Genomic DNA, 26,532 nt, shown 5'->3' on the forward strand with positions numbered 1-26,532 from the left:
CTTGGCTGAGAAGGTTAATCACTGAGGCGATCACGTGGCCTGCCTCCTCCTCCTCCTCCTACTACTACTTCTACTACTACTACTACTATTACTATTACTACTACTCCAACCACCGCCATTACTATTATCAATACTATCTTTTTATGAGAGAGAGAGAGAGAGAGAGAGAGAGAGATTTTGTCCCATGAATCAACATATATTTCTCCTCCTCCTCCTCCTCCTCCTGCTCCTCCTCCTTGTCCTATTGACCAATGGTATCACGGCACGTCACGGTGGTGGTGGTGGTGGTGGTGGTGGGATAGGAGGCAGGCTGGCAGGGAGACCTCATCACGGCTCACTCCTCAGTTCATACTTGACCACCGCGGTGGACTGTGAGTGTAAATACTATAGCTGGGTTTATTTTACTTCAGTTTTACGTGTACAGGACAATACAGCGGCGCAGATTGTGTTCCTATGGATTTTTTTTATTACTGTAGTGTTGGCAGCGTGTGGAGTGTGGCAGAGTGAGTACTGTTCGTTAAGTATCTCTCTACTCTGGACATATTTTTTCCCTTCCCTCCTCCCTCCCTTTCTTCCTTTCTTCGTTTCTTTTTATTTTCGTTTCTTGTGTACTGGTATTGGCGTGGTTGGTGGGGATGCTGGCTGAGGTCACGGCAGGGGCTGGGCTGTGCAGACAAAGGGATGATGGTTGACCTCACTGCACGACGCAATTTGTGTCGGGGGGAAGAGAGAGAGAGAGAGAGAGAGAGAGAGAGAGAGAGAGAGAGAGAGAAAGGAAAACAAATAAAACCCATGAGTAGAAGGAAAAAATAGGGACGGGAGAGACAGACGCAGCGGAAAAAAAAAAAAATAAATATATATATATATATATATATATATATATATATATATATATATATATATATATATATATATATATATATATATATATATATATATATATATATATATATCACAATACTGTTTCTTTTTTCCCTTCAATACTATACTGCTTGGGCACACACACACACACACACACACACACTGTTTTTCGCACATTCGTATCCCTTCTTGTTTGTTTAGTCCTTCCATCTCTTGTGAACCTTGTGTGTGTGTCATCCTATCTCTTATTTGTATTATCCTTTCAGCTCAGTGTGTGTGTGTGTGAGTGTGTGTGTGTGTGTGTGTGTCAGTCGGAGTGTAGTCAGCCTGCCGCCTTCTGGAAGCTTGTGCCTCCCTTAATCACTGGGTAATTAAAATTTGCCTTCCGCCACCACCACCACCACCAACAGCCAGCCACCCGACCACCGTTTGTTAGGTAAACTCTGCCGCCACCACCACCACCACCAACAGCCAGCCACCCGACCACCGTTTGCTAGGTAAACTCTGCCGCCACCACCACCACCACCACCACCACCAACAGCCAGCCACCCGACCACCGTTTGTTAGGTAAACTCTGCCGCCACCACCACCACCACCACCAACAGCCAGCCACCCGACCACCGTTTGCTAGGTAAACTCTGCCGCCACCACCATCACCACCATTACTACTACTGCTACTATTACTACTACTACTACTACTACTACTGCTACCACTACTACTACTACTACTACTACTACTGCTGCTGCTGCTGCCACTACTGCTACCACCACCACCACTACTACTACTACTACTACTACTACAGCCATTGCTCCAACTGTCTTTCCTTCATTATTACAGAGAGAGAGAGAGAGAGAGAGAGAGAGACTAGTGTACGTAAATTTAAAGCTTTCTCTCTCTCTCTCTCTCTCTCTCTCTCTCTCTCTCTCTCTCTCTCTCTCTCTCTCTCTCTCTCTCTCTGGCTTAATTACGCAAAGCCCTTATTTTTATTTTCTCATTTATCATCATCATCCCTCCTCCTCCTCCTCCTCCTCCTCCTTCAGTATGGGTTTCTGAAGGACAGACTTGAATCTCGCATTAGTTCGGCTTAAGGGTAATTTTCCTTTATTTTTCCCTTTTTTTTCTTTTTTTTCCCTACCATTTATCTCGTATCGCTGGAAACCGTATTTAATTCTCCTTGGCAGGGAAGGAAATAAGTCAATTGCCGGGGGAAAGAGGTAATGGTCAGGGGAATGGGGAGAGGGAAACTTAGGAGGGAAATATTAGGGTTGTTTTTTGGGGGGGATGAAATTAGGGTACTTTTTTTTTTTTTAGCAGGGGAGGGAAAATGTTAGGTGGAAATAAAGCAGGGAAAATTATTAGGTGTTTGAAATTGTTTTGGTCTCTCTCTCTCTCTCTCTCTCTCTCTCTCTCTCTCTCTCTCTCTCTCTCTCTCTCTCTCTCTCTCTCTCTCTCTCTCTCTCTCTCTCTCTTTCTCCCTCCATATTCGCTCTTCATACGTGTTCGGTTTTTCTTTCCTCCTCCTTCATCTCCTCCTCCTCCTCCTCCAGTCCCATTACACAACCCTAATTTACGATCCCGTTCAGTACGTGTTGTAATCCGGATACGATTCTTTATTTTATTTATTTTTTTTTCTTTAACGAGAATGGAAACAAACATGGATTAAATTTTTTAATTCCTATATTTCAACTTTCGACCTTTTTTTCCATCGTTCGTATTTCGTAACATTCTTTTTCTTCCTTTCCCAAGTTTTCTTTCTATTGTTTCCTTGTTTGTTTTGTTCCTGCAGTACTGAATTTTTTTTTTCTTTTATGTATCGTCTATATCGTAACCATTTTTTTTTCCATGTTCCAGACTTTCTTTCTGCTCTTATTTACTTTCTTCTATTCTTTTCTACTCTTTTTACTTTCTTCTATTCTTTTCTACTCTTTTCACTTTCTATTTTTTTTTTACTATCCTCTGCTCTTCTGCTCCCTTTCTAATTCTTAACCCTTCCTACTTTGTTCTAATCTTTTCTTAACCCTGTCTACTCATTTTTACTGTTCCCTTTGTACTCTTTCCTTAACGAAAGAGAGAAAAAGAAAAAAAAGAAAATGAAACGTAGAAATTTTAAATTGACAGACGAAAGAGAGAAGGAAAGGAAAAAAACAGGATAAGATATAGAATGGAATGCAAATCGGGAAGGGAAATAGAAAGACAAAAGCGGAAGGAAGGGAAATAACAGAAAAAAAATAAAAAAGGAAAAAAGGGAATAAAAAGAGGGAAAAAAAGAAGGGGAGTTTAGGTTTAAGTGGAAATACGGATGGGAAGAGGAAATGGAGGGAAACGAAGGGAGGAAGAAGGGAAAAAAAAGCGAAGTGTTTGTAAAGGGAAATATTGAGGAAGGGGAGGGAGGGAGGGTATGAAAAGGGAGATCGAAGGGGATGGAGGAAACAGGACGGAAGGAAATGAGAGAGAGAGAGAGAGAGAGAGAGAGAGAGAGAGAGAGAGAGAGAGAGAGAGAGAGAGAGAGAGAGAGAGAGAGAGACCTCTATATCCCCATAAAACACACACACACACCGCTCCACCCCAGCAACACACAGTCACTCCCAGTATAACTTCCATGGACCACCTCTTCCCTTATCTATCACCCCTTGGCTTGTCCTGGCTTTCCCGCCTCTCCCCTGTACAGTATCTATTAAGTCCATCCCCCTTTTCACCCACAATCTATTCTCCATCACCCTGGGCAGGACATATAGCGGCGCAGAGTCGAACGGCGCTGCGCTAAATGACGATAACCAAAGCAAATGGTGTCTCAGGGATGGACTGGATTAAAAATTTAAGGGTGTTTGAATTTACTGCTCTCTCTCTTTCTCTCTCTCTCTCTCTCTCTCTCTCTCTGAACAAATTGCTCTTAAAACTTTTCAATTTTCTCTTTTTCTCTTATCTCCCGTTTTCTTTATTTTTACTTGTTTACATTTTTCTACAGAAAACTAGTAATTTTTAAACAGAATAATAATAGATCACATTTACAGTTTGAGAGAGAGAGAGAGAGAGAGAGAGAGAGAGAGAGAGAGAGAGAGAGAGAGACTGCATCAAGGTTTCAGATCCCCCCTTCTACCCCTCCTTCCCCACCAATCACATAAAAATCCTACCCCCCATTATATTCCCACCCCCCTGCTGTAGTAATGCTATGGCTCCGCACTCATGTTCTGTTGAGCTTCGTGTGTCGAGGGGGTCTCTTATGTATTTTGCACGTAAATGTTCCTAAGAGAAGTTATTAGTGACACGTGAAGGAAAGGTGTGGCGGCAGATGTTACACGACCAGGTGGTGCTAATTAGAGAGAGAGAGAGAGAGAGAGAGAGAGAGAGAGAGAGAGAGAGAGAGAGAGAGAGAGAGAGAGAGAGAGAGAGAGAGAGAGAGATTTTTTCCTAGGTAACACATGACAGGTAGAAGTTGAATTCTTGGTAAAATTATAAACATCTTGTTAGCGCCGAGTCAATAGGAGTGTTAAAAGAAGACAAGACGAATTTATGAATAAAAAATGATAGGATGAAATGGACAGCCACGTTTACCTACAGGGATTGCGCGCCACGTGTAGGCTTAATGGCTTCCTGCACAAACACTCGATTTTCTTACGTTCGTATGAAACCTATTTGAGAAAGGCGAGGTTTGGACATACACTCAGATACACGTGGAAATGGACGAAGAGTGTAATAGGCTGAAAGATAAGTGTCACAAGGAAATGGGTGTGGATGGGTACGTATTTAATGTGGCACGGGAGTAATGGGGCTTGAATATGGTGACAGAGAGAGAGAGAGAGAGAGAGAGAGAGAGAGAGAGAGAGAGAGAGAGAGAGAGAGAGAGAGAGAGAGAGAGAGACCGTTTCATGATAACTATTACTCTCCTCTCCCATCACCATTACTGGATTTGTATTAATATTACATTTGCAAGACAACTGAGCGGCACAGTTTGTGTTGACACGGCTTATTACCGCAGTCTGCACAGTGTCTGCAGTGTGGCAAGCCTTGTAAGTACAGTGTGTGTGTATTACCTGACGTACCTTGTGTCCGGTAATGTCCTTAGGGATCGTGCTGCTTTGCCTTAGGTTACTGTCCTTAAACACACACACACACACACCACCAACAACAGCAACAAGAACAAGAACAAGAACAACAACGCTGCCATGACCCACCACAGCACCCCCACACGTAGCCATTCGTGGCAAAAACCTTACCTAATTACACATACATACACACAATGCAATCCCTTCTAGATTAGACTTACCTTTAGGATTGTTAAGTATTTCCCCACCACCTATGTACATTTTCAGTTTGTTAACTGCCTTAATAATAAGCCGTTTATTATTATTATTATTATTATTATTATTATTATTATTATTATTATTATTATTATTATCATTATTATTAATGCACAAGCAGGAAAGAGGAAAAAGAGTTGGGGAGAAGGCTGGGAGGAGCAGGTAAGGGACGGAAGGGGGAAGACCAGTGGGATAAGGTAATCTATGTTTGAGTAGTACACACACACACACACACACACACACACACATACATACACTATCAATCAAGCCAGAAAGTAGATATATAGCCTTCAAAATTACTTTAAATAATGACTGAGGAGGCGGCCATCTTTGTTTTCAGCTGAGGCCCCGTCCACAGCCGTCATGATGGTTTGGCTCGATTCCAATATTTTTTTTTTTTTTTTTATCTCGAAAACTTGTATATTGCGGCTTTTTAAGTGTGTTGTTATAGTTTGTGAAAATATTTAGTGATGTTTTGAGTGTTTTCCATAAGTGTGTTGAGAGAAATGTGTTGATCATCAGGTGGTTTGTGAAAATATTTAGTGATGTTTTGAGTGTTTTCCATAAGTGTGTTGAGAGAAATGTGTTGATCATCAGGTGGTTTGTGAAAATATTTAGTGATGTTTTGAGTGTTTTCCATAAGTGTGTTGAGAGAAATGTGTTGATCATCAGGTGGTTTGTGAAAATATTTAGTGATGTTTTGAGTGTTTTCCATAAGTGTGTTGAGAGAAATGTGTTGATCATCAGGTGGTTTGTGAAAATATTTAGTGATGTTTTGAGTGTTTTCCATAAGTGTGTTGAGAGAAATGTGTTGATCATCAGGTGGTTTGTGAAAATATTTAGTGATGTTTTGAGTGTTTTCCATAAGTGTGTTGAGAGAAATGTGTTGATCATCAGGTGGTTTGTGAAAATATTTAGTGATGTTTTGAGTGTTTTCCATAAGTGTGTTGAGAGAAATGTGTTGATCATCAGGTGGTTTTAGCGTAGCTAAGTGTTGCTTTTTTCTGTTATTATTTTTTTCTTTTAAGGTCGCCCTAGAAAAACAATTATTTCAGCCTCCAGGCAAGATTTTATTGGCTCAAAAAATCGTTTATGGTTATTAAAGTGTGTTATGATCCTGATGAGTAGGATATGTGGAGTTTTACAGTGATTTATAGGCGTGTGAAAAGTGAAAAGTTGACATTTATTAATTTTTAATTTCTTTATTTCAACTTGTAACGAACTTTTGATTATTTGTAAAAATAGTTTTCATTTTTTAAAGTGTTTTATATTCCTAATAAATCAGATTTGTTGACTTTACAATGTCTCTTTATCGAGTTTATGTTCAATTTTTTTTATTCTGTTCTTTTAAAATATCTTTATTATTAGTAAGGCTGGGAATGGTTTTATATTCCCAATAAGAGTTAAACTACTTGACAAATCAGAATATATTAAGCATTCCGGCATAGCTCCATTTTTGCGAGGGGTTTAATTTCGCAGTTAATTTCGCAATTGTTGCAGGTACAGTGTTGAGGAAGGGACGCGACCGTCCCTTCCTCAACACTGTACCAAGATCGCCATTACGCAATGTTAACAGCTTAGGAGTTATATATAACAAAATGACGCAAGAAATTTAAAATCCACTTCGTATTTTTGAGTGTGACGTCATCACCTGGACCCGGGACGCCCCTAGTTAGTTAGTTGTTTATTGACAAAAGAATCCTTTTACAAAATAAACAAAGAACAAATAATTGTACAAGTACTTTTGTCCATGAAAAGTCACAAACATGCATTTGATGTAGAGGTGATTCTTACATATTATACGTATATACTCAGTACTTCAAAAATATAGCTACACACTTCCTGTATATAGATATTCTCTTCCATTATGTCATTTATATCGCCAAATCTGAGCATTTGATAACTATTACGTAGATCAGCAGTCATTGTGCACTCTAACAACACATGTTTTTCGGTTTGAACATGAACACCGTCGCACAAACATACTCTCTGCTCAGTTGGCGTTCGACATTCCAGTCTCTATCCGTCAGTGTTCGGTGTGTGTGTGTGTGTGTGTGTGTGTGTGTGTTAGATCACCTTATTCTGAGTCATCTCCAGCTTTTGTCACGCCCACACCCAGCTGCTAACTCTGTACAGGGGCCTTATCCGTCCATCTCTCTCTCTCTCTCTCTCTCTCTCTCTCTCTCTCTCTCTCTACTTTCCAAGGTCACATAGATGACTAGCCGTGTTCTCAAGAGTGTTTTCCCTGTTCACAGTGTAGAAATCTTGTTAATCTTTCACCAGAACCGTAAAAACACCTTTGAAAATCCACGTCACTTTCGGTAAAGCCTTTTCAGTGTGTGTGTGTGTGTGTGTGTGTGTGTGTGTGACGGATGGTGGGATGCCCGTCGCCCCGTGCCTGCCTGTGCGGGGTGACTGCATTTATTTTATCATATTCCTGGGGTTAAGTCCTCCCCGACACGCGCGCACGCACCCCTCAGAGGTACCAGGCTCCCTCTTGCTTGCTCCTAGAGAGAGAGAGAGAGAGAGAGAGAGAGAGAGAGAGAGAGAGAGAGAGAGAGAGAGAGAGAGAGATAAGAAAATGATAGATACTAAGTTTTAAATCATTATTATCCTCTATTTCTTGCTTTATTCTTCTAATTTGCTTATTCCTCTTTCTCATTATATTCGTTTACTACCTCTTCCTCCTCTTACCCTTTTTTTGCCAGAGGAGGAGGGGAAAGAAAGGAGGATGAGGGTAAGGAAGACGAGGAGGAGGAGAAGGAAGAGGAAGTGGATTTTAAATTTCTTGCGTCATTTTGTTATATATAACTCCTAAGCTGTCAACATTGCGTAATGGCGACCTTGGTACAGTGTTGTGCGTAATGGCGATCTTGGTACAGTGTTGAGAAAGGGACGGTCTCTTTATAACTGCACTATTTGAGGGTACCTTTGATAAATAATGACTAGTACGAAGTCTTTTAAATATATCATCTTATTTTACATCGGAAAATATTAGAAATAAAAGGTTTACATTGGAAAAAAGCAAAGAAATAAAGATGTATATAGAATTTTATAGGATTTAGTACCTTAATACACTAATGTAAGATAAACCCGATGGATAATGAATAATATAACATTTCTTAATTATTATAACCTAGAAAATACCGATAAATATATATAAAAAGTAGTGTAATTAGTAAAAAAAAAAAAAAAACCGTCCCTGGGAAGTGAGACAGGCCAGATATTTGCGCTAAAAATGTGAACATGCGGTGTGCTTGTAATCACCTAGCATGCTCGTGTAGGGCAAGGTGCTGGCTGTGACGACTGCCACCACACATACAGACACCCAGGCACACGCAGGCATCACCAAATACGAGAAGGTGAGTGGCTGAGATGGTGCTGAATAAGATACAATACATACTTACTCTTGAGAAATGGTGTTGCTGTGTGTTGGTCGTGCGCGCGCCACACGGAACGCCAGCCTTCTATAGCCAGATATTTTAGACCTCACGTAAATTGCTTCCCTGTGCAGCCAGTGACGCCTCTCTTGTGTTGCCTGTAGTGTGTGTGTGTGTGTGTGTGTGTGTGTGTGTGTGTGCATAGTTACGAGATGAATCTACTTTAAGAGAAGTTTTTTTTTTTTTCTCGTTTACACCAAAATCACCCACGAAAATTTTCTGACCTAGCCTTGGACGCGCCCCTGTGGACCTCTCCCCCTGCCCCTCGTTAAGGGACACTAACCTGACCTTCCCTGCAAGATCATAAGGGATACTTTTAAGCGCCATGTTTATTTGAGAAACGGTATTTTTGTGGGGTAATTTTTTAGGCCTATGTTGAGTTAATCTGTATATTATTCTAACATGATTATTTATTTATTGTTTAACAGCACAGCACACGGCATTCAGATGCACCAGTCTGAGTTTTTTGTGTTTGTCTTTGCTCTCCACTTACCATAGGCCTGGGTGGTGCTGCAGTATACCTATATATATCAAGACCTGCAGGCTGTGGAGGGAAGGAGGGAGAGGTAATAAGTGTAATCTGTCCTGTGTTAGGTCAGGTCTGGTCATGTCAGCTTGGATCACACCACAGTTAACTAATGACCTGTCCTTCATTGCAGACGGCAGAGGTCACACAGCAGCTCATCCCACAGCAGGCTGCCCTCCCCTGTGCCGCCACCACCACCACCACTACCAGTGAGGGAGGAGGCAGAGGTACAGCTCACCAAATTGTCAGATGGTAAGTATAAGGGTTGACCTGACCTCACATGACCTCGCATACAAACCCACTCAAACCTAACCTAACCTAACACACCCAAATAATGACCTCTATCTCTCTGTCTCTCTCTCTCAGAAAGAGAGAGAGACTATCTCTCTGTCTATCTCTCAGAGAGAGAGAGAGAGAGGAGAGAGAGAGAATTGTAAGTTTTAAATCCTAGACTCTCTCTCTCTCTCTCTCTCTCTCTCTCTCTCTCTCTCTCTCTCTCTCTCTCTCTCTCTCTCTCTCTCTCTCTCTCTCTCTCTCTCTCTCTCTCTCTCTCATTTATTTATTTATTTATTTATTTATTTTGTGTTTATAAATAAATTTATTTATTTATTTATTTATTTATTTATTTATTTATCTAACTATCTATCTATTTACTCCATTTTTCTCCTCCATTCTCATTTCTTCCTCCACCACCTTTCCTTGACCCCTCCGCAGATGGAGAGAAGAATTTTCTCACCTTGAAGATAGAGGAGAAGAGCAAACTGGAGGAAACCAACTGGGAGGAGGAGGAAAAACTTTGCTCCAGTCTAATGGAGAGAGAGAGAGAGAGAGAGAGAGAGAGAGAGAGAGAGAGAGAGAGAGAGAGAGAGAGAAGGAAAATTCACAGGAGCAAAGGTCAGTCAAGTCTCTCTCTCTCTCTCTCTCTCTCTCTCTCTCTCTCTCTCTCTCTCTCTCTCTCTCTCTCTCTCTCTCTCTCTCTCTCTCTCTCTCTCTCTCTCTCTCTCTCCCTTGCCCCTACAGATTCCCACGCTGCTGTACCACGGGATGGAGAGTGAGAGAGTGGAGAAGAGGGAGCTGATCAGAAGGGCTGTGGAAGTGGAAGGGTGCCCTGTCCGAGTCCTGCCAGTCCTGTTATGACGTCCTATGAGGTGAGATTGGGTGTGTTGGGGTGTCAAGGGAGTTGTTGTGGGGTGATTTTGGGGTGTTTAAAGGTAATTTGTGTTGGTTTGGGTGTTTTGGGATGTTTTTGGGGTGTTTAAGGGTAGTTTGTTAGTTTATTTGGGTGTTTTTGGTGTGTTTAAGGGTAGTTTGTGTGTTATCTGGGTGTTTTTAACTTATTTTTTAGTGTTTTGGAGTGTTTTGGGGTGTTTTTGGATACTTTGGGGTGCTTTGGGACACTTGAGGTGTCTTATGGTCTTTGGTGTGTGTAATTTTGTTTTTTGGGGTGTTTGGGGGTGTTTTAAGGGTAGGTTTGCTAAGTTTTGGAGCATTTGGGAGTGTTTTGGTGGGTGAAAATGTGTTTTAGTGTTTTTTTTTGTGTGTGTTTTTGGTGTGTGTCAGTGAATCAGGGATGTTTTGATGGGTTTGGGGTATTTTGGGTGTTGGGGTGTGTGTTTGGGGTGTTTTGGGTGTGTGTTTGGAGTGTTTTGGGTGTGTGTTGGGGTGTGTGATGTGTTTGGAGTGCTTTGGTAGGTGTTTGGGGTGTTTTTGGGTGTTTTAAAAAGTGTGTGTTGGCTGTTTTGATGGGATTGGGGTGTTTTGGTATTTTTTGAATGTTTAAGGGTGTTTTGGGGTGTTTTTGACACGACCCATTCACACTCATTTTGATTTCTCCCAGCCATCCTCATTCCCCGCACCACTTATAAACCATTTCTGTCTGTCATTCTCATGCACCTCTTCCTCCATTTGCTTTCACTTTCATTCCACAGATACACCTTTCTTGCTATTCTTGCATCATCCATTTTTTCAAGCCTAATCTTGTACCCAAGTGTCACTTTGTAAGTAAGTAAGGTGCTCCATCCCTTATCATCTCTCAAAGCTTCTACTGTTGTGTACCTCGGTGCATTCAGTGCCATCCTTGCTACTCTATTCTGCTATGCTGGCCCACTTTTAACTTACAATTTCACTTCCATTCCATGCAATCACATCCATACCATACATTATACTTGGCACAGCCACACTCTACACTTATCTCACCACATCCTACTTACTCGTTCTCATCCTTGCTGCACTTCCCATTCGACCTACCCACTGGTTCACCAAGCTTATCTTTTCATTCTGTGCCTTTTCACATCCATTTGGACTCATCCACATCCCTAAGTACTTGTATTCTTGCACCTGTTTTAACTCATTCTCTCCGGTTCTCCATACCACATTACTTTCATCCTCCGACCTATTCACAATCATTACCTTACTTTTCTCACTGCTAAACCTAACTCCAAAGTCTTTTCCATATCCATCTACAACATCCAACAAACTTTGGAGCTTATTTGCCGATTTACTCATAACCACACCATCATCTGCATAAAAAAGCACACATCTTATCATTCCCCACACTTACTCCTGCATTCATTCTTCTCATTCTGGCTGCTAACTCCTCTGTATACAAGCTGAAAAGGGTTGGTGACAATGTACATCCTTGCCTAACTCCTCTCTCACTACTTCACCCAGTCTGTTTCTATATCTCCTAGTCTGATTTAGCTCTTGTGTCAACATTCATGTTGTGCACTATGTTGACTATCTTTGCACTCAATCCAATCTTTTCTAAGACTCTACATTCACTCTCTATTCACCTTATCATAAGTATTCTCTGTATCCAGAAAACCTAAGTACAATTTATCTTCATCCCTCTTTTTCTCTCTAATTTAATTCACCACAAACATATCATCCTCAGCTTTCCTTCCCCACAGTAACCATTTTGTTCCTCACCTGAAACTTTCAGCATTCTCAGTCCATTTACACAATCTCACTCAACACTGCACTGAACACTTTCTTCCCCTACTGTATTCACTAATGCAACCGGTTGGTAGTTCTTCAACTCATTCATTCATTCCACATTCTTGGTACTCTCTCCTCCTCCCACACCTAGTTAAATACCTCAGTCATCCTGTCAATCATAACTTCCACTCCATTTTTATACATCCTATATAGGGTATCTCATCTGCTCCTGCTACCTTCCCATTTTTCTACCTTTTCAAACATTTCTCCACCTCCCTGCTGATTCTTTCATCCAGTTCATCTGCATTCTTCCTCTCCAGTGTCACACATATTTCTCTCACAGCAAACACCTCACCTACACCACCCACTTCTTTCCAGAACAGTCTGATTGCCTCCCTGATTCCTTCCTTCTTTGTTATAGCTTCACCATTTACTTTCTGGCTTTCCTCACCAACACTGCCTGACATATTCTCACTTCTCATGAACTTGTACCATTCACAGCCACCTTTCATGCCATTCTCCCTTAAAGACACAATCATATCCCTTTCACACTTCACTTTTGCCTTTATTATCATTCACCTTGTTAGTTGCTGCTGTTTCACATATGCTCCCCATGCATTCTGATACTCATCTTCTGCCTCATCACTTTCTTGCCTCTTTTTCCTCAGCCATCTACACTCTACTCATTCTCTTTTGCTCCTTCCTAGCCTCTCTGATTTTTCATTCCAGCATGGTTCACTTGCTCTCTTTTTCTGCCTACTCTCACAAACCCTATCAGGTTCTCAGCAGCAGTCTGCATGTCCTCAACCAGTTTCTCATTCAGGTGCTCCACATCATGCACACTTACATCATGCCAGCTTCTTTCACTCAGATTAACCTGAAAGTTCCCTCACCCTACATCTCCCAATCTCCATTTCCTTTTCTTACTTGCCACTTTCACCTCATTCCCACCATGCACCAGGTACTCAACAACCAGCACATTGTGATCAGACACGATATCAACCATACTATCCTCATCTATCCACATGTGTGACAATTTCACACATTCTTCCATTCACCAATGTGTAGTCAATAGCTGATTCTTGTTCCCTACCACTCCAAGTCACATGTTCCTCAGCCAAGGTAACATTCAGATTTTCCAACAAACTCCACAAGCATTTTTACCATTCTTGTTCACCTGTTCTAGTATTCCTACACATGCATTCATATTGCCCATTACTAGCACTCTTTCCTCTGTCTGTCTTTCTCTTCTGTCTGTACACTTTTCTCTTCCTTTTAGCAGCGGTGTCTCTTCCATGTCTCTAGTCATCTCTTTGCAGGGATCACAGAAATACATTAAGTTGTCATGGCCCAGTGCCTTAGTGTTGGCCTTGAAACCCACACAGGCCCTGAGGAACCAGATCTTATATCCCTCACATGCTACTGCATTCACTCTGACAGCCAGGGAGTCACACACCACAGTTGCTCACAGACATCTTACAGACAGAGCTTTCCACACAAGGTTGGGGGCAGGCAGGGAAAATCTTAAAAAACGAGTCTGATTAGTTCAGAAGAATGTCCACACACAGCTCCAAAACAAGCTTTTCTCCTGTCTTGATTTTAATGCTACAGGTGGCCAAACCTGTATGTAGTGGCAACTCCTGTAGGAAAAGCAATCATATTCCAGTCACACTTAATATGTTTCCCATGAAAATGCTGGAAAGCCCAATTAGCTTCCATGACTCTCTTTGCTACCATCTTAACACACTTTTTCCCCTACCTGTTTCTCCTAATATCCCACAGAAACATATTTCTCATTAATCTTGCATCACCAATTCATTCTAATCTAACACACATGCTTTTCACAGGTCTTTCTCAAAGCCTCCATTGCTACATACCTTGGTGCATTCAGTGCCATCCTTGTCATTCTATGCTGCCCTATTTTTCATTTCTCTAATTCAATCAAATCCCATGGAATCACACATGCTTGGAGCAACCACGCTCTTCCAAATTTTTCATAGTACATCACATTTACTTGTTCTCATCCTTGCTGCACTTACTAGTTCACCCAGACACTGGTTCACTACATCTATTTTCTCATTCTTCACCTCTACACACCCGTTTGGACTCATCCACATCCCCAGGTACTTCCATTTATCAGTCTGTTGCAACTCATTCCCTCCCAATTTCCATCATGAATTTCTCTTTTCCTCTGGAATATTTTCACCATCATCAGCTTGCTTTCTCACTACTAAAATCTCACATCACAGTCATTTCCATACTCATCTACAACAGTAAGCAAACTTTGGAGCTCTTCTGCCAATGCATGTATATATCTTATACAAGTTGATCCCATTCCACTCTAAGTACTGTATCTCAGTATCCTGGGACTTCTAACTTGTCTGTGGTGGTCTGCAGTAGTGAGTAGGCATCTGAAAATATATAACAAATTTGTAGTGCCTACCCAGTGGGCAAATGTCACGTAATTCACGTGGAATACACGTGGATCCTGCACGTGGATTACTCATGGATATTTGATGGAAAATGCAAAATCGAATTCACGTGAAAATGAACACGTGGAATACACGTGTACAAATTCACGTGTAATACACGGTAATATCTGGTGGAATAATCCATGTGTTTATTTATCCGTGAATTATCTGAGCTTTTGTAGTTGATTCCAACAAGTTTGAAGGCTGCATTATCGTGCTCTGGTAATCTGCATGTCATCAGTGCATCCAGTCTCTCAGTATATGTTTCTGTATCATTTACGTAAGCTATAGTCGAATAGGCTATTATAAACAGAAACATATCCTTTACGAGACCGCACATTGTTGACAGGCAGGCTGGTAGAGCACGATAATGCAGCCTTCACATTTGTTGAATGCAACCATAGTACTGTGCAATTTCAGAATACAAGGTAGGCATGTAAAAAATACAAGTAATACAGAAAGTGTGTATATATATATTCTTCAGTCTTACACTTTTTCATAAATTTAATAATCTTCATCCTTGTAAAAATATCAAAACCAAAATAATTTCCATATTTTATGAAAAAAAAAAAAAAGTTAGTGCTTGCATTTTTATATATAAAGGCTTTCAAGATATCTGACTTGAATGAAGAATAACTGCAATATATAAATGGATGATCCCAGTAATACAAAAAATTAAAACTTTGTTTAGCCACAATCCATCCATAGCCTGACACCTGCTCCTATGCATTACCTCCCCATGCCATGGTCCAGAACAGCAGAAACCACCCTTGAACTGTGAGGGTGACCATCCGCCATCCCGGGCCACGACTCAATAAATGGGTTCCCATGGCACTTGTGCCTAGCATTATCCCTGGGCATGTGCCACAAGTGGGACTATAAAAGGTAGAGAAGAATGGGCAGATCCCCAGCCTAGTGTCACCCTAAACAGTAGAGGTATATAGAACAAGAGAAAGACAGAAATGGCTATGGGAAGTAAAGGACACCAACCCTCACTCTGACAGAGTCAGCCCACCACTCGGAAAAGTAAGAGAACGTAAAAGAAAATGGACAGAAAGCAAAGGGAAATGAGAAGGGAAAATATGTCAAGCGGTAAAAAGACCTGCTATGGGCTAGTAAAAGAGATCCCCACCCAGGGCCAGAATCAGTCGCCTCTTACGGCACACAGCCGACATGGAGAGGGCTACATTCTAGTATCTATGTAGCCCCAGGGGGAATATATGCAAAGAATACCAGGCCTGCCACAAGTACACAATATGCTTAAAACAATACAGACCACAGTTGTCAATGAAATTAAGCATTTTGTGAATTGATACTTGTGTAGCTCCATACTCGTACTTTTTCATTTACGTAAAAATACATGGGAACCTAAGTGGTAGGCAAAAGCAAAATTATAAATTAAAATGTTATATCTATTACTAAATTACAAAATAAATCACTGTTAATAATACTAGTTTGCTTTTATAATCTGAGATCATTAATATCATCTCACATAAATATCATGAGGTAATATCCCAATCGGTTCAAATTTTACAGCAGTAAGTCTCTCTCCACATCTTAAAAACCATTCTTAAGCTTGAATCCCATAACGACAAGTTGAATGAACCAGGACCAGGTTAGCGTGGTGGCGGGAACAGCTTGTCTGAGGTTCGGTTCTCGGCGGTCCTGGTTCTTTCATTCTTAAGCTTCTCTAACATCCCCCCTTATACTGTTTACACATCAATAAATTTTGTCATTCTGATAGAAAAAGAGCTTCTTTAAGAGAGAGAGAGAGGGGGGAGGAAGGGAAATGTACACATAGTTGCAATATATAAGGTCATCTGTGTACAATCAGTCATGAGATAAATTTACCAGCATTTTTTTAGTAACATACAAAATGAAAATACTTTATCTAGTCATACCCACTGCCACCAGAAGTCGAACCCGGGTCTCTTGAGTGAGAGCCAGGCAGCAAGACCCCTACACCACAGTGGTGTAGTGGTCTTGCTGTCTGGCTCTCACTCAAGAGACCCGGGTTAGACTCCTGGTGGCAGTGGGTATGACTAGATTTTTCACTGCGCTATTGCAGTTCATCTTGGTATGAAAATACTTTACTTCACCAAGGTCATGCATGAGACAAAGATTGGTTTGTTTTAACATTCTTGCAGATCTTAACTGATTGTAAGTACCATTTTACATCAGCTAATTTTCATTTTTCAATTTTGGAGCATTACGCAATTTTGCTGCAACTATCATTTGTATTTCTGTCACATTTGAATCTGAGAACTTTTTAAGCACGCTCTCCTGAATCACATTGTATAACTTTGTTTTTCTAAAAGACAACTTGCCTCTCTGCCCAAGCATGTTATACTGACACATGAGGTTTTTGGTCATAAACCTGCACATCAAATTAGAGACCATATCTCTCTTATTATAGCCACCTATGCGGACGCACTGGTTGCACACTTCCATGAAATAACTGGGATTAACCAATTCATCCTCTAGATTCTGCACTTCTTCCAGGGAATTATTCCGTTTGATTGTAAGAGTACAAGCTGTGTCAGCTGGTTTACCACCACATGTGCTCGTATCCGAAACAGTTTTCCTGATGTCCAGCAGAAGTTGTAACACTCGCTTCTGAAATTCTATAAGAAAAAATAATACATAACTGAGGATGCTAAATAACTTCCCAATTACAAGAAAAATAAAATACACACACACACACACATCAAGAGAAGAGTGGTATAACAAAGTGTGCAGAAGCCATGCAAGTTAAGGAGTGGGCATAGCATAAATGGACAAGGAACAGTAGTGGAGATTTATGGAATGAGTACAAAAGGAAGAGAGATTAATATGTCAAAATAAGAAGGCAGGAAAAAAAGAAGTTTGAGAAAAATATTGTAGATAAGTGATTATGAGTTTTTAAATAAGAAACTGAAAAATAGAGATGAGATTCTGAAAGTTAAAGTGAATGGTGAAATGTTTGGTAATATTAATGAGGTAGTAGAAGTATTAAATTAATGTTTCTAAAGTGTGTTCACAAGGGAGAGGGAGTTTGCTGAGATAGATACAGTGTCAGTGGCTGGAAGGGCACTGGAAAGGGTACAAACATTAACAGAGGAAATTATAAAACTATTGGAGGAACTGGATGCAAGAAAGTGAGGAGGGCCAAATGGGGTATCAAATTGGGTGCTAAAAGAGTGCATACAACAATTAGCGGGTAAATTGAGTAACTTGATATGTCTCACTGGCACAGGGCCGGGAAAATACCAGTGGATTGGAAGAGGGCAACCATCAAACCAATTTTAAAGGTGGCAGTAAAGAGGATCCGTTAAACTATAGGCCAGTGTCATTAACAAGCGTAGTGGCCAAGATGTGAAAAAAAAAACAAAAAAAAAAAAAAAAAAACATATATATAAAGGACAGTTGGGTTAAATATTTAGAAAATTGAGAAACTGAAAATGGTTGTGGGAAACTACCTACTATGCCATGCAATATAAGGCTCCATCCACTCTAGCGGGCAGAAGCGAGTTGTTTGCCCGCCGACATTTTCTCCACTTTTGCAAAAGACAGAAGATGAGGAATTTCATCGGGCATAGCCCGTTGCACCTGGCAGTACACCACTGCCAGACATACAAGGTACATTGGGAGCTTTGGATCCATGGCTGTCAGTTTGCCAGGGAAGTACATACGGCTACACCAGATGGTCATGTCTACCCCTCCATCCGGCTAGAATCAGTGGTCTCATGTTGTCGTACCGCAGTCTTCATCAGATTAAAGAGATCCTCTGCCTGACTGCACGGGTGCTCGTCTCTTGACTGGGGCTCAAGGGGCCTAGGCAGGCAGGCATTGCCACGTGGACGTAAGCTTCTGTGTGCCCGGAGGGATTTACCCGCTAGTGTGGACGGAGCCTAATACGTAATGAATATAACAGTGCAATAATGTTCCAGGGTATATCAACTAGGTCTATGTACTTAATATTGTTATGTTCAACTTTGTCATTTTGGGTACTAATCACTACAAACAATTCCTCATAGTGATAAGGATTAGAACTTACTAGTTAGAGGGAAGCTGGATTCAGCATCTTCCTGGCTACCTTTGTGATTCTTTTGATTGTCATTACAAGGGTCACACCTGCTCTTGTTGTCTCTCTGGTTGTGTCTATCACGTCTATTGTCCCAGTCATAGTGGTCATGACTTCTATTTTGATAGTGTTTTTCATATCTCCTCTCCTGCTGGCCAGGGCTATCACTTCGGTCAGGTGTGTCAAGCTGTCTCCTGTCACCTTGGTCATGGCTTCTTCTTCGGTAAAGTGTGTCATGGTGCCTCTTGTCATGCTGGTCGGGACTGTCACTATAGTAAGATAGGTGGTCGGGACTGTCACCTTGGTCATGGCTTCTTCTTCGGTAAGATGTGTCATGGTGCCTCTTGTCATGCTGGTCGGGACTGTCACTATAGTAAGATAGGTGGTTGGGACTGTCACCTTGGTCATGGCTTCTTCTTCGGTAAGGTGTGTCATGATGTCTCCTGTCACCTTGGTCATGGCTTCTTCTTCGGTGAGGTGTGTCATGGTGTCTCCTCAACAGCTCCAATAATTCATTTGCTGCCTGGCGATTTTTTGATGCCCATAAAGCTAATCCTTCTTCAAGTGCCAAATCAGATATATGGTGGTGACTCTCATCATCTGTGCTTAATTCTTCTGGTGCAGTTACTATCAAGGGGGATAAGGATGTACTTTCACAACTGTCCTGGTCAGAAAAGCTTAAAGATGGGTCAGAGTTATTATGGTAAAGTTTGGGAATTTTGGTGTTTTGATGAACCCAGTCAGCTTCCTCTTCACTACTACTAACCAACAGTTCCTTGAGCTCACGTTGTATCTGCCTGTATCTTTTATGGTAAGACATAATTAATTGAGAAGAGACTGTGATCAAAAGTCAGGGAAAAATAGGAGAGTTAGAGTAGTGGTTTAGTACTCTGAAAGATAACAAATGAAATATATTAGTTTAGAGTACACAAAAACAAATTAAAGTAGTTCTGCAGTTTACACAAAACACAGAGTAGCTTAAAGATTACATACTACAACACAAACGAGCTCAATGATTACACACAACACAAAGTAGCAAAAAATTGCCTTCTGAAGAGAGTTTCAGTATGACAGTGATATAGGTGATCAGTCAGACTTTAAAGGTCCGTAAAGTAAATTTGAAGCAGTACATCATGCATAGATAGAACATTCAATAAGACATTATATATACATACTCACTTTAAGTTGTCTCAACAGAGGGAAAGAATTAATGGATGGAGTAGCTACCACCAGTTACAAGTTGAGGTTGATCCAGCCCATACAGTAGCAGGATACGCTCTTCCTGAAATTAATTGTTACTAATGGTCTGTCTGTGCAAATTTCACATCACATCCTAGTAAAATTAATTTCCTAAGTTTGAAAACATTCTATCTGACCTCTTCAAAACTAGTTACTATTCAGTAACTGATAATTTACAGACAAAAGTGGTTTTACCACTACACACATGAAAACTACTGCAGCTATATTAACAGGCTTAGTATGCATATGGGGAAGTAGAAATAATACCAGTGATGTTTCTGGCAGAAATGCCATAAAGAAATTGCAAACACTGCATTTTTAGCATAATGCATCCCAGTTAAAGAAAAATACATAGCTATATACATTTTCGTTGTCACTAAATTCATAACAGTATTTCATGTTAGTAGTACCATAAGGTGTATTTCTGTATTTTATTATTAATAACGCATCATAGATCACTAATAACCACACAAGTGAGAAGTGAAGGGATCAAAACCCTCATGGTAATTGTGCCGAGTTCTCTCCCGACGTATTTACTGGTTTGTTTTTCTAACCGATCGGGCACAAGCCTTCACACACCCGTAAAACAGAAACAGAAAGTGGGGAGAAGTGCCACCTAGGTACCCTCTAACATAAAGTGAAATACCTTTCGCCTTATTGTGCCGCTTCTGCGTCTGCCATGCTTCATTGATTCTGTTTTTGCCAGCACCAGCAAACTTGGGGACCTGGCAGGAAAGTGAGGTTTTAGGGTGTGGGAAGCCAAAAAGGGCAAATTTGGCAAGACTCAAAAAGTCTATGGTAAATAAAAAAAAAAATTTTTTTTAAAGGCTCCCCAAAAGGAAAACCATCATCTATGGAAGTTTCCCAATAATGTAGTGCCTCCGTGGTGTAGTGGTCAGCATGCCTGGCTACAAATCTGCGGGCCCAGTTTTCGGGTTCGATCCCGGCCTGGGCAGTCAGCGTACAGCCCACCCAGCTGTTCATCCATCCCTTTCGGGTTGGTCGATAAACGGGTACCTGGGGAAACCTGGGGAAGGTAAACTGTGGAAACCTGGATGTCATTCCCTGCAGCCATGTGTCCCGAGATAACGGGTTCTTACCCACCACAGGCTCCAAGGGCTAATGGGATGGAGATGAGTGCCGCAGCCACGCGCAGCCACTGCGAATGCACCCACTTTACCTTTTTTTTTACTTAACGTTGCCTATTCTAACATCTTGGAGTACTCTATTTCATAATTACGGTTACATTCTACTTTAGCTATATCACAACATTACCATGCATTACATGTACTTGGTGATGGTAGGTTAAGGCAAGGTATCAGTTAATGTTACGTTAAGTTTAACTTGAGAGTCCCTAGGTTACGCACCAAAATGACTCAGTTAGGTCAAGTTAAACCCAAGTCCTTAAGTTGCATGGCCAAACGACTATCGGTTAGGTTAGGTAGAGGGGGGACGAGGGGGCGTGAAGCCACCAAATGGTAGGGGGTCGAGGGGGCGCAGTACCCCAGATAGGCAAGGGGGTTCGGGGGGAAGGGGGCGTAGCTCCGGATATGTTTTGAATTCCATGTTTACTTTACAAAACAAAAGTAGGGTGGGTCGATGGGAGCGCAGCCCCCCAATAGGTAGGGTGGATCGAGGGGGGCACAGCCCCTCCGTTAGGTAGGGTGGGTCGCTGGGAGCGCAGTCCCCTCATGGGGTACTCTAGGCTCATAGCGTTGCCACCATTGTATGATCGAGGATTTTCCCTAGATAGGGATTTTCCTTGTTTGGGGAATTTCTCTAAAAATGTTATAGTTTTCACAGTAGACTTTTTGGGTCTTGCCAAATTTGCCCTATGTGGCTTCCTCCACCCTAAAACTCCGCCTTCCCGCCACGTCTTAAAGTTTGTTGGTGCTGGGAAAACGAGGAAAAAAACAAACCAGTAATAACGCCGAGAAAGGACTCTACACTTTTACCCATAATGACTACTTGAACAAGGAAGGGGGTGGCAAACCCTTCCTTCCATTTTGGCAGGTAATTTCTGGAAAGGTTAGGTTAGGTTAGCTTAGGAAATCTTGGGTTTGGTTAGTGAACAATAATTAAGGCAATCATCTAAACTTTGTATATACTTGGCCTAAAATATTTTGCAGAATTATTATAGCAGAGGTCAGATTAGGATTTTCGGGTTGAAACTACTTTCTTTTTATAGATTTCGATGTGCTATTTATAAATTGGCAATTTTTTGGTTCGTAAAAAAAATACTTGCCCCTCACCACCACCCCAATATTTCGAATCAGGTTAGGTTAGTGGGTTAGGTTATTTTAGGTTAGGTTAGGTGGGGAAATGAAAAAAAAATTGCCTTCGCCCTGTAATTTAGGTTAAGTTAGGTAGGATAGGTTATTTTAGATTGTTTTAGATTAGGATTCATTAGTTTTAGTGGTAATATTTTACTTTAGCTACACCAAAAGATTACCTTACCTACGGCCTTGTTTGCCTTACTGGAGTCTTACATTATGGTTAAGGTTTCTATAAGTGTCCCCGCCGGGTCTCTATCCCCATTACAAGGTAAGATATTGCATTAATTGAATTAATATTTATCTTACTTTACGGGGTTCTCGAGTGTAGAGGTGTTAGACCTGTTTAATAAATGGGTGTCTTAATGGCAAAAGATCTTCGGCCATGTATTCAAATATAAATAAACGTTGCTCATTACCCCAAAACCGTGGCAAGATGGCCAGGTAGGCGAGTGATATGTGGCGTTAGGTTATGTGCACCCGACTATCCCTTGATGTTTGTACATACTTTGGGTGTATAGCACACTTTCCAGCCATTTCTTCAGTTTATAGTCCTCTGTTCTTTTAAAAAATTTCCGGGCTGGCGTGCTAGCCATTGTGGGGTTCCCTCGGGAGCCCAACCAGGTAAGAACCACTCCACTCAGGCCCCACCCCACTCCACTCCACCCCGGTAGGGTCATCTCTGGATAAGAGGTGACGAGCACACCTATCACTACCGTAGGGCAGACAGGCGTCTTCTCGCACAGCCGCTGCAACTCACATAGCCCCTAGAGCAGATGAAGAAACACTCTAGGACTAGATTCACTGCCGCCTAAAAATTCTTGTCCAACACACTCTCCAATCACGCTCTCCCTTTCCTTGTACACTCCACTGACATCCTACACTTTGCCCACAGGTAATCCTCACACTTGAATACATCACTACATACCTGCTATTTGCTAGCACAGCCACGAAAGGCTCCAAAACAGCCTGAGACTTCCTGAACTGTCCCTGTCTTTCCCACAGTTTTCGCGCCAACGGCCGAGGCTGGCACGTACAAGGCAGACCATCCGAGCAGCGCGTTGCGCAAACTCCCTCGCCCTATTATTTTAGCTTACTATGGTGATAATTCCTTAATATATTCCAACAATGCTACCCTGAAATCTATTTCATAATACATAATATGATTACTTTGTGGTTTGCCAGCATTTACGGACAACAATAGAGAAAAATTCAAATTCAAATTAAAATAATTTATTGATGTAAAGAAAATAAATACATCAGAGAGAGAGAGAGAGAGAGAGAGAGAGATGAATACTCAATTTAATCTCCGTGTTTCAGTGACTGCATGGTGCATTGCCTGGCGGCCGGGTAGACTATTTGATTTAGCGGGCAGCTCAAAATTTTGTAGCCTATATATATGTATGAAGGTTGCGAATATATGGATTATCATTAGTAGGCTACAGATGAAATATAACAACTAAAATTAATCAAGGTGGATGTATAATGTTCTGGACTGACCTTATTTTTACTATTTTATTTTAAATTTAATGTTAACAAAAGCATATAATTAACGCCCAGAATGCCATTTTTAGTAATGTATTATCACGTGAATTCAAGTACCAGATTTATGCGTGTATAAAATTACTAAAGAAATCACGTGATTTCTTTTTCCAGTTATTCACGTGAATCTGGTAACCAGTTATCCATGTGGAAAAAACGTGGAAATTTAGTGAATACTTGCGTACTCAAGATTTCACCAGAAATCCATGAATAATCCACATCGAATTCACGTGCCGTGCCCATTGGGTATTTGCTAAATAAGGAAACAGGAATAAAAGAAATCACATTATTGCAAATTTGTTTTATTTTCTTTGTCATTTGCTGCACTTGAGGTGAAAAACATAAGTTCTAAGTATGGTAAAGTGTGGCAATTATTTGCAGGACTTCCCTGACAGTAGTGCTGATCAACACAAATGCAAATTTATTTCCACAACTGCAAAATCTACAAAATTGCCCAACATATGTGGTACACATATGTTTTAACTATGGATAGTTTCAACTATTGTGTCAAAATTTTTTTTAAGGCAAAATAAGGCACTATTGTAGGATGAATAATATATAGAGAATCAACATGAAATAGAACACTGATAGGTTGCAGCTCTGAACTGTATTAATTGTACTATCTCTGTAACTGACTCCTAACAGGATGGCTTGATGGCAGATGGTGGAAAGAATAATACACCATCCTTGACATTGCCAGGTGGTCAATTTACCCATGCAAAAAGTTTGTAGACAGATTTGCATTTGGGTTACTTTTGCAATACTGATGATTGTCACAATCATAAAACTGCAAAAAGAAAACCATACTTCACATTTGTAGAATTTGCAGTTTGTGGAAGTACCCAACTTTGCCTAGCTGGCATATGGTGACAGTAGAGAGATTAAGAAAAAGTATAATACATGATATAAATATAAATATGTACATATAATGCATTTGTATAGTTTGTATATTTGTATAGTTGTGCAGGGGGAGAGTTTGAGAGCTGTTGATATTTTCTATTTTATGAAAGAATTCTTGTTACTTAGGTTCAAGGGCAGATCTGCCACTAGCATCATCATAGTGCATTGGGTAACATCTACATAGCTTCAACATGGCACAATGAGTAATATCCACAGGATGCACTATCATAGGTCAAGAGCATGTGGGAGATGACCTCATAGGGGAGATGTGCAAGTTGTCACAGGAGGGCACTGTGGTGCAATGGGTAGCACAACCATCCAACAAACAAAAGGTCCCATGTTCAAATCCCCAGATAATGCATACTTTTCTGGTGAGAACCCATAGTTCCAACATCATGTGACAATATTGTGGAAGTTTCAAAATATACTAATATACCCCACTTTTCCCATTTTTTCTGTAACTTCTTGCAGTGCTGTCACTCTTGTCCAAGTCATTATAATCTCCACTCTGAACAGCCCACAAAGGTGCTGTTGATATAACTATATCAATTGGAGGATTACTTCTTTTCAACACACTTGTTTTTATTAGCAAGGATAGGCATGTTATTCTGGCAAATATATGATAGGAACCTGACACTTGCCATGGCCACAGGTCAACTTTATGAATTTGACAGCATTGGAACTCCATGAGTCTGGCAGCAATTTCACTCCATGGCCACCATCAAACCAGCAGGCACTGCTGCTTTGAAAACATTATGACAAATAATTTCTGTAAGAGGCATAATTTAAGGGGGAAGTGAAGAAGGACAACCCTTGAATCTTCCAGTGTGGAGGTGTCAGCAAGGGCATGCAAGAAGAGTTAAGTATTTAGAGATGGCAGTAGAGCCATATAAACAATATAGAGGAGGGAGACCAACAAGGATTAGAGATCTTTTTGCCAAGATGCTCAAAGTCATCAGATGAACTGGTAAGATTTTAACATTTATTACTAGTGAAAAAAATTCTGGTTGGAAAGCAGATCAGGCACAATTCCAGGCATAAATGTAAAAAGTACGAGTTTCTGGATATGGGAAGCTAATGTATACAGCTGACTGCACTCCAGCAAAGTCCACCCTGCATTGTCACAACTGGTGAGAAAGTAACTACAAAACACTAGTGTTAAGCTTTGCTTGAAGCATCCATTACTGGAAGGGAGGGGTAAGGAAGGGGCATTGTGGGTGAGCAGTAAGGAATGGGGCATTGTGGAAGGTAAGAGGTGTGTGGGGAGGGTAGGGGGATGTAGGTTTACAACCACTGTCCAGTTTACAAGGCGAGGGTACTTTAACCATGGTTAATAGAAATGATAAAATGTGTAATTAACTTCTTATTACTTTTAAGTCATCAATAAGTCTGACTATGTGATCTGAAATGGTACATAACAACATGTAATTTGACTATTACCTGTTAGGTACAGAAAAAGAACGTTAACTCCTGTGCATGTATTTCCAGAGCACATATTACACACTTATTTATTAATTATTTAGATTAGTTGTCATTGTACTCAATGAAACAGTGTATGTAAGGATATTTAGAATATGCCAAGGCTGCTATCACAGGAGGAATATTGGCAGTTGTGATATACAGCACTCATTAACTATTACATAATGCTACATGCAAGGGATATGGAAGTGCATTCTTGCAGTATCAGCATATGCCAAAGGAAGGGAACCATATTTACTACATTAAATACAGAAGATTCTGGTTTGTGATCAAGCAGTTATCGTGATTTCAAAGCATCTAATGTTTGATAATACTAAGTACATACAATATGAATAAAGTAAACAACAATGATGCCTGGCTTGTCTTTGTGTTACATCATAACACTTGATCTAATACAGTTGATCTAACCTTAAAATTAAAAAGTAATACTAATGTCAAACTGTTGCTGGAGGGGGAGGACACTGCTGTGGGGAAGGTAGTATTGGTGGTGCTCAGATGGCTT

General features: G+C 40.8%; 1 protein-coding gene and 1 long non-coding RNA gene across 4 annotated transcripts; one reads left to right on the forward strand and one right to left on the reverse strand.

Annotated features, from left to right (window-relative positions):
• Nucleotides 1-306: 306 nt before the first annotated feature.
• On the forward strand, nt 307-9,995 carry LOC135099128 (uncharacterized). Of its 2 annotated transcripts, none has more exons than XR_010267695.1 (3): nt 307-503; nt 9,260-9,378; nt 9,841-9,995. It is a non-coding gene; the product is annotated as an uncharacterized LOC135099128 (long non-coding RNA). The 2 variants fall into 2 exon arrangements; XR_010267694.1 differs by lacking the exon at nt 307-503 and adding an exon at nt 8,386-8,522.
• A 4,992-nt stretch (nt 9,996-14,987) lies between these two features.
• Nucleotides 14,988-23,181, reverse strand: LOC135099130 (uncharacterized). 2 transcript variants are annotated; one of them, XM_064001559.1, is made up of 5 exons: nt 23,038-23,166; nt 20,483-20,561; nt 19,777-19,879; nt 18,571-19,487; nt 14,988-17,158 (listed from the first exon to the last, which is right to left on the reverse strand). In XM_064001559.1, exons 4-5 carry the CDS (start codon nt 19,415-19,417, stop codon nt 16,716-16,718), a joined length of 1,290 nt encoding a protein of 429 aa, XP_063857629.1. In that variant the 5' UTR covers nt 19,418-19,487; nt 19,777-19,879; nt 20,483-20,561; nt 23,038-23,166; the 3' UTR covers nt 14,988-16,715. The 2 variants fall into 2 exon arrangements, with proteins under 2 accessions (XP_063857629.1, XP_063857630.1); XM_064001560.1 differs by lacking the exon at nt 20,483-20,561 and having other exon boundaries at nt 23,038-23,181.
• Nucleotides 23,182-26,532: the final 3,351 nt, after the last annotated feature.

This window comes from Scylla paramamosain, unplaced genomic scaffold, assembly GCF_035594125.1.
Source record: "Scylla paramamosain isolate STU-SP2022 unplaced genomic scaffold, ASM3559412v1 Contig105, whole genome shotgun sequence".
NCBI lineage: Eukaryota > Metazoa > Arthropoda > Malacostraca > Decapoda > Portunidae > Scylla > Scylla paramamosain.

Excerpts from the sequence above, each read along its gene's own strand:
- LOC135099130 (XM_064001560.1), bottom strand. The coding sequence starts at position 19,417 with ATGTCTTACCATAAAAGATACAGGCAGATACAACGTGAGCTCAAGGAA. Across the intron at positions 17,159-18,570 it reads ATCCAGCTTCCCTCTAACTA|AATTTCAGAAGCGAGTGTTA; the intron begins GTAAGTTCTAAT and ends TTTTTCTTATAG.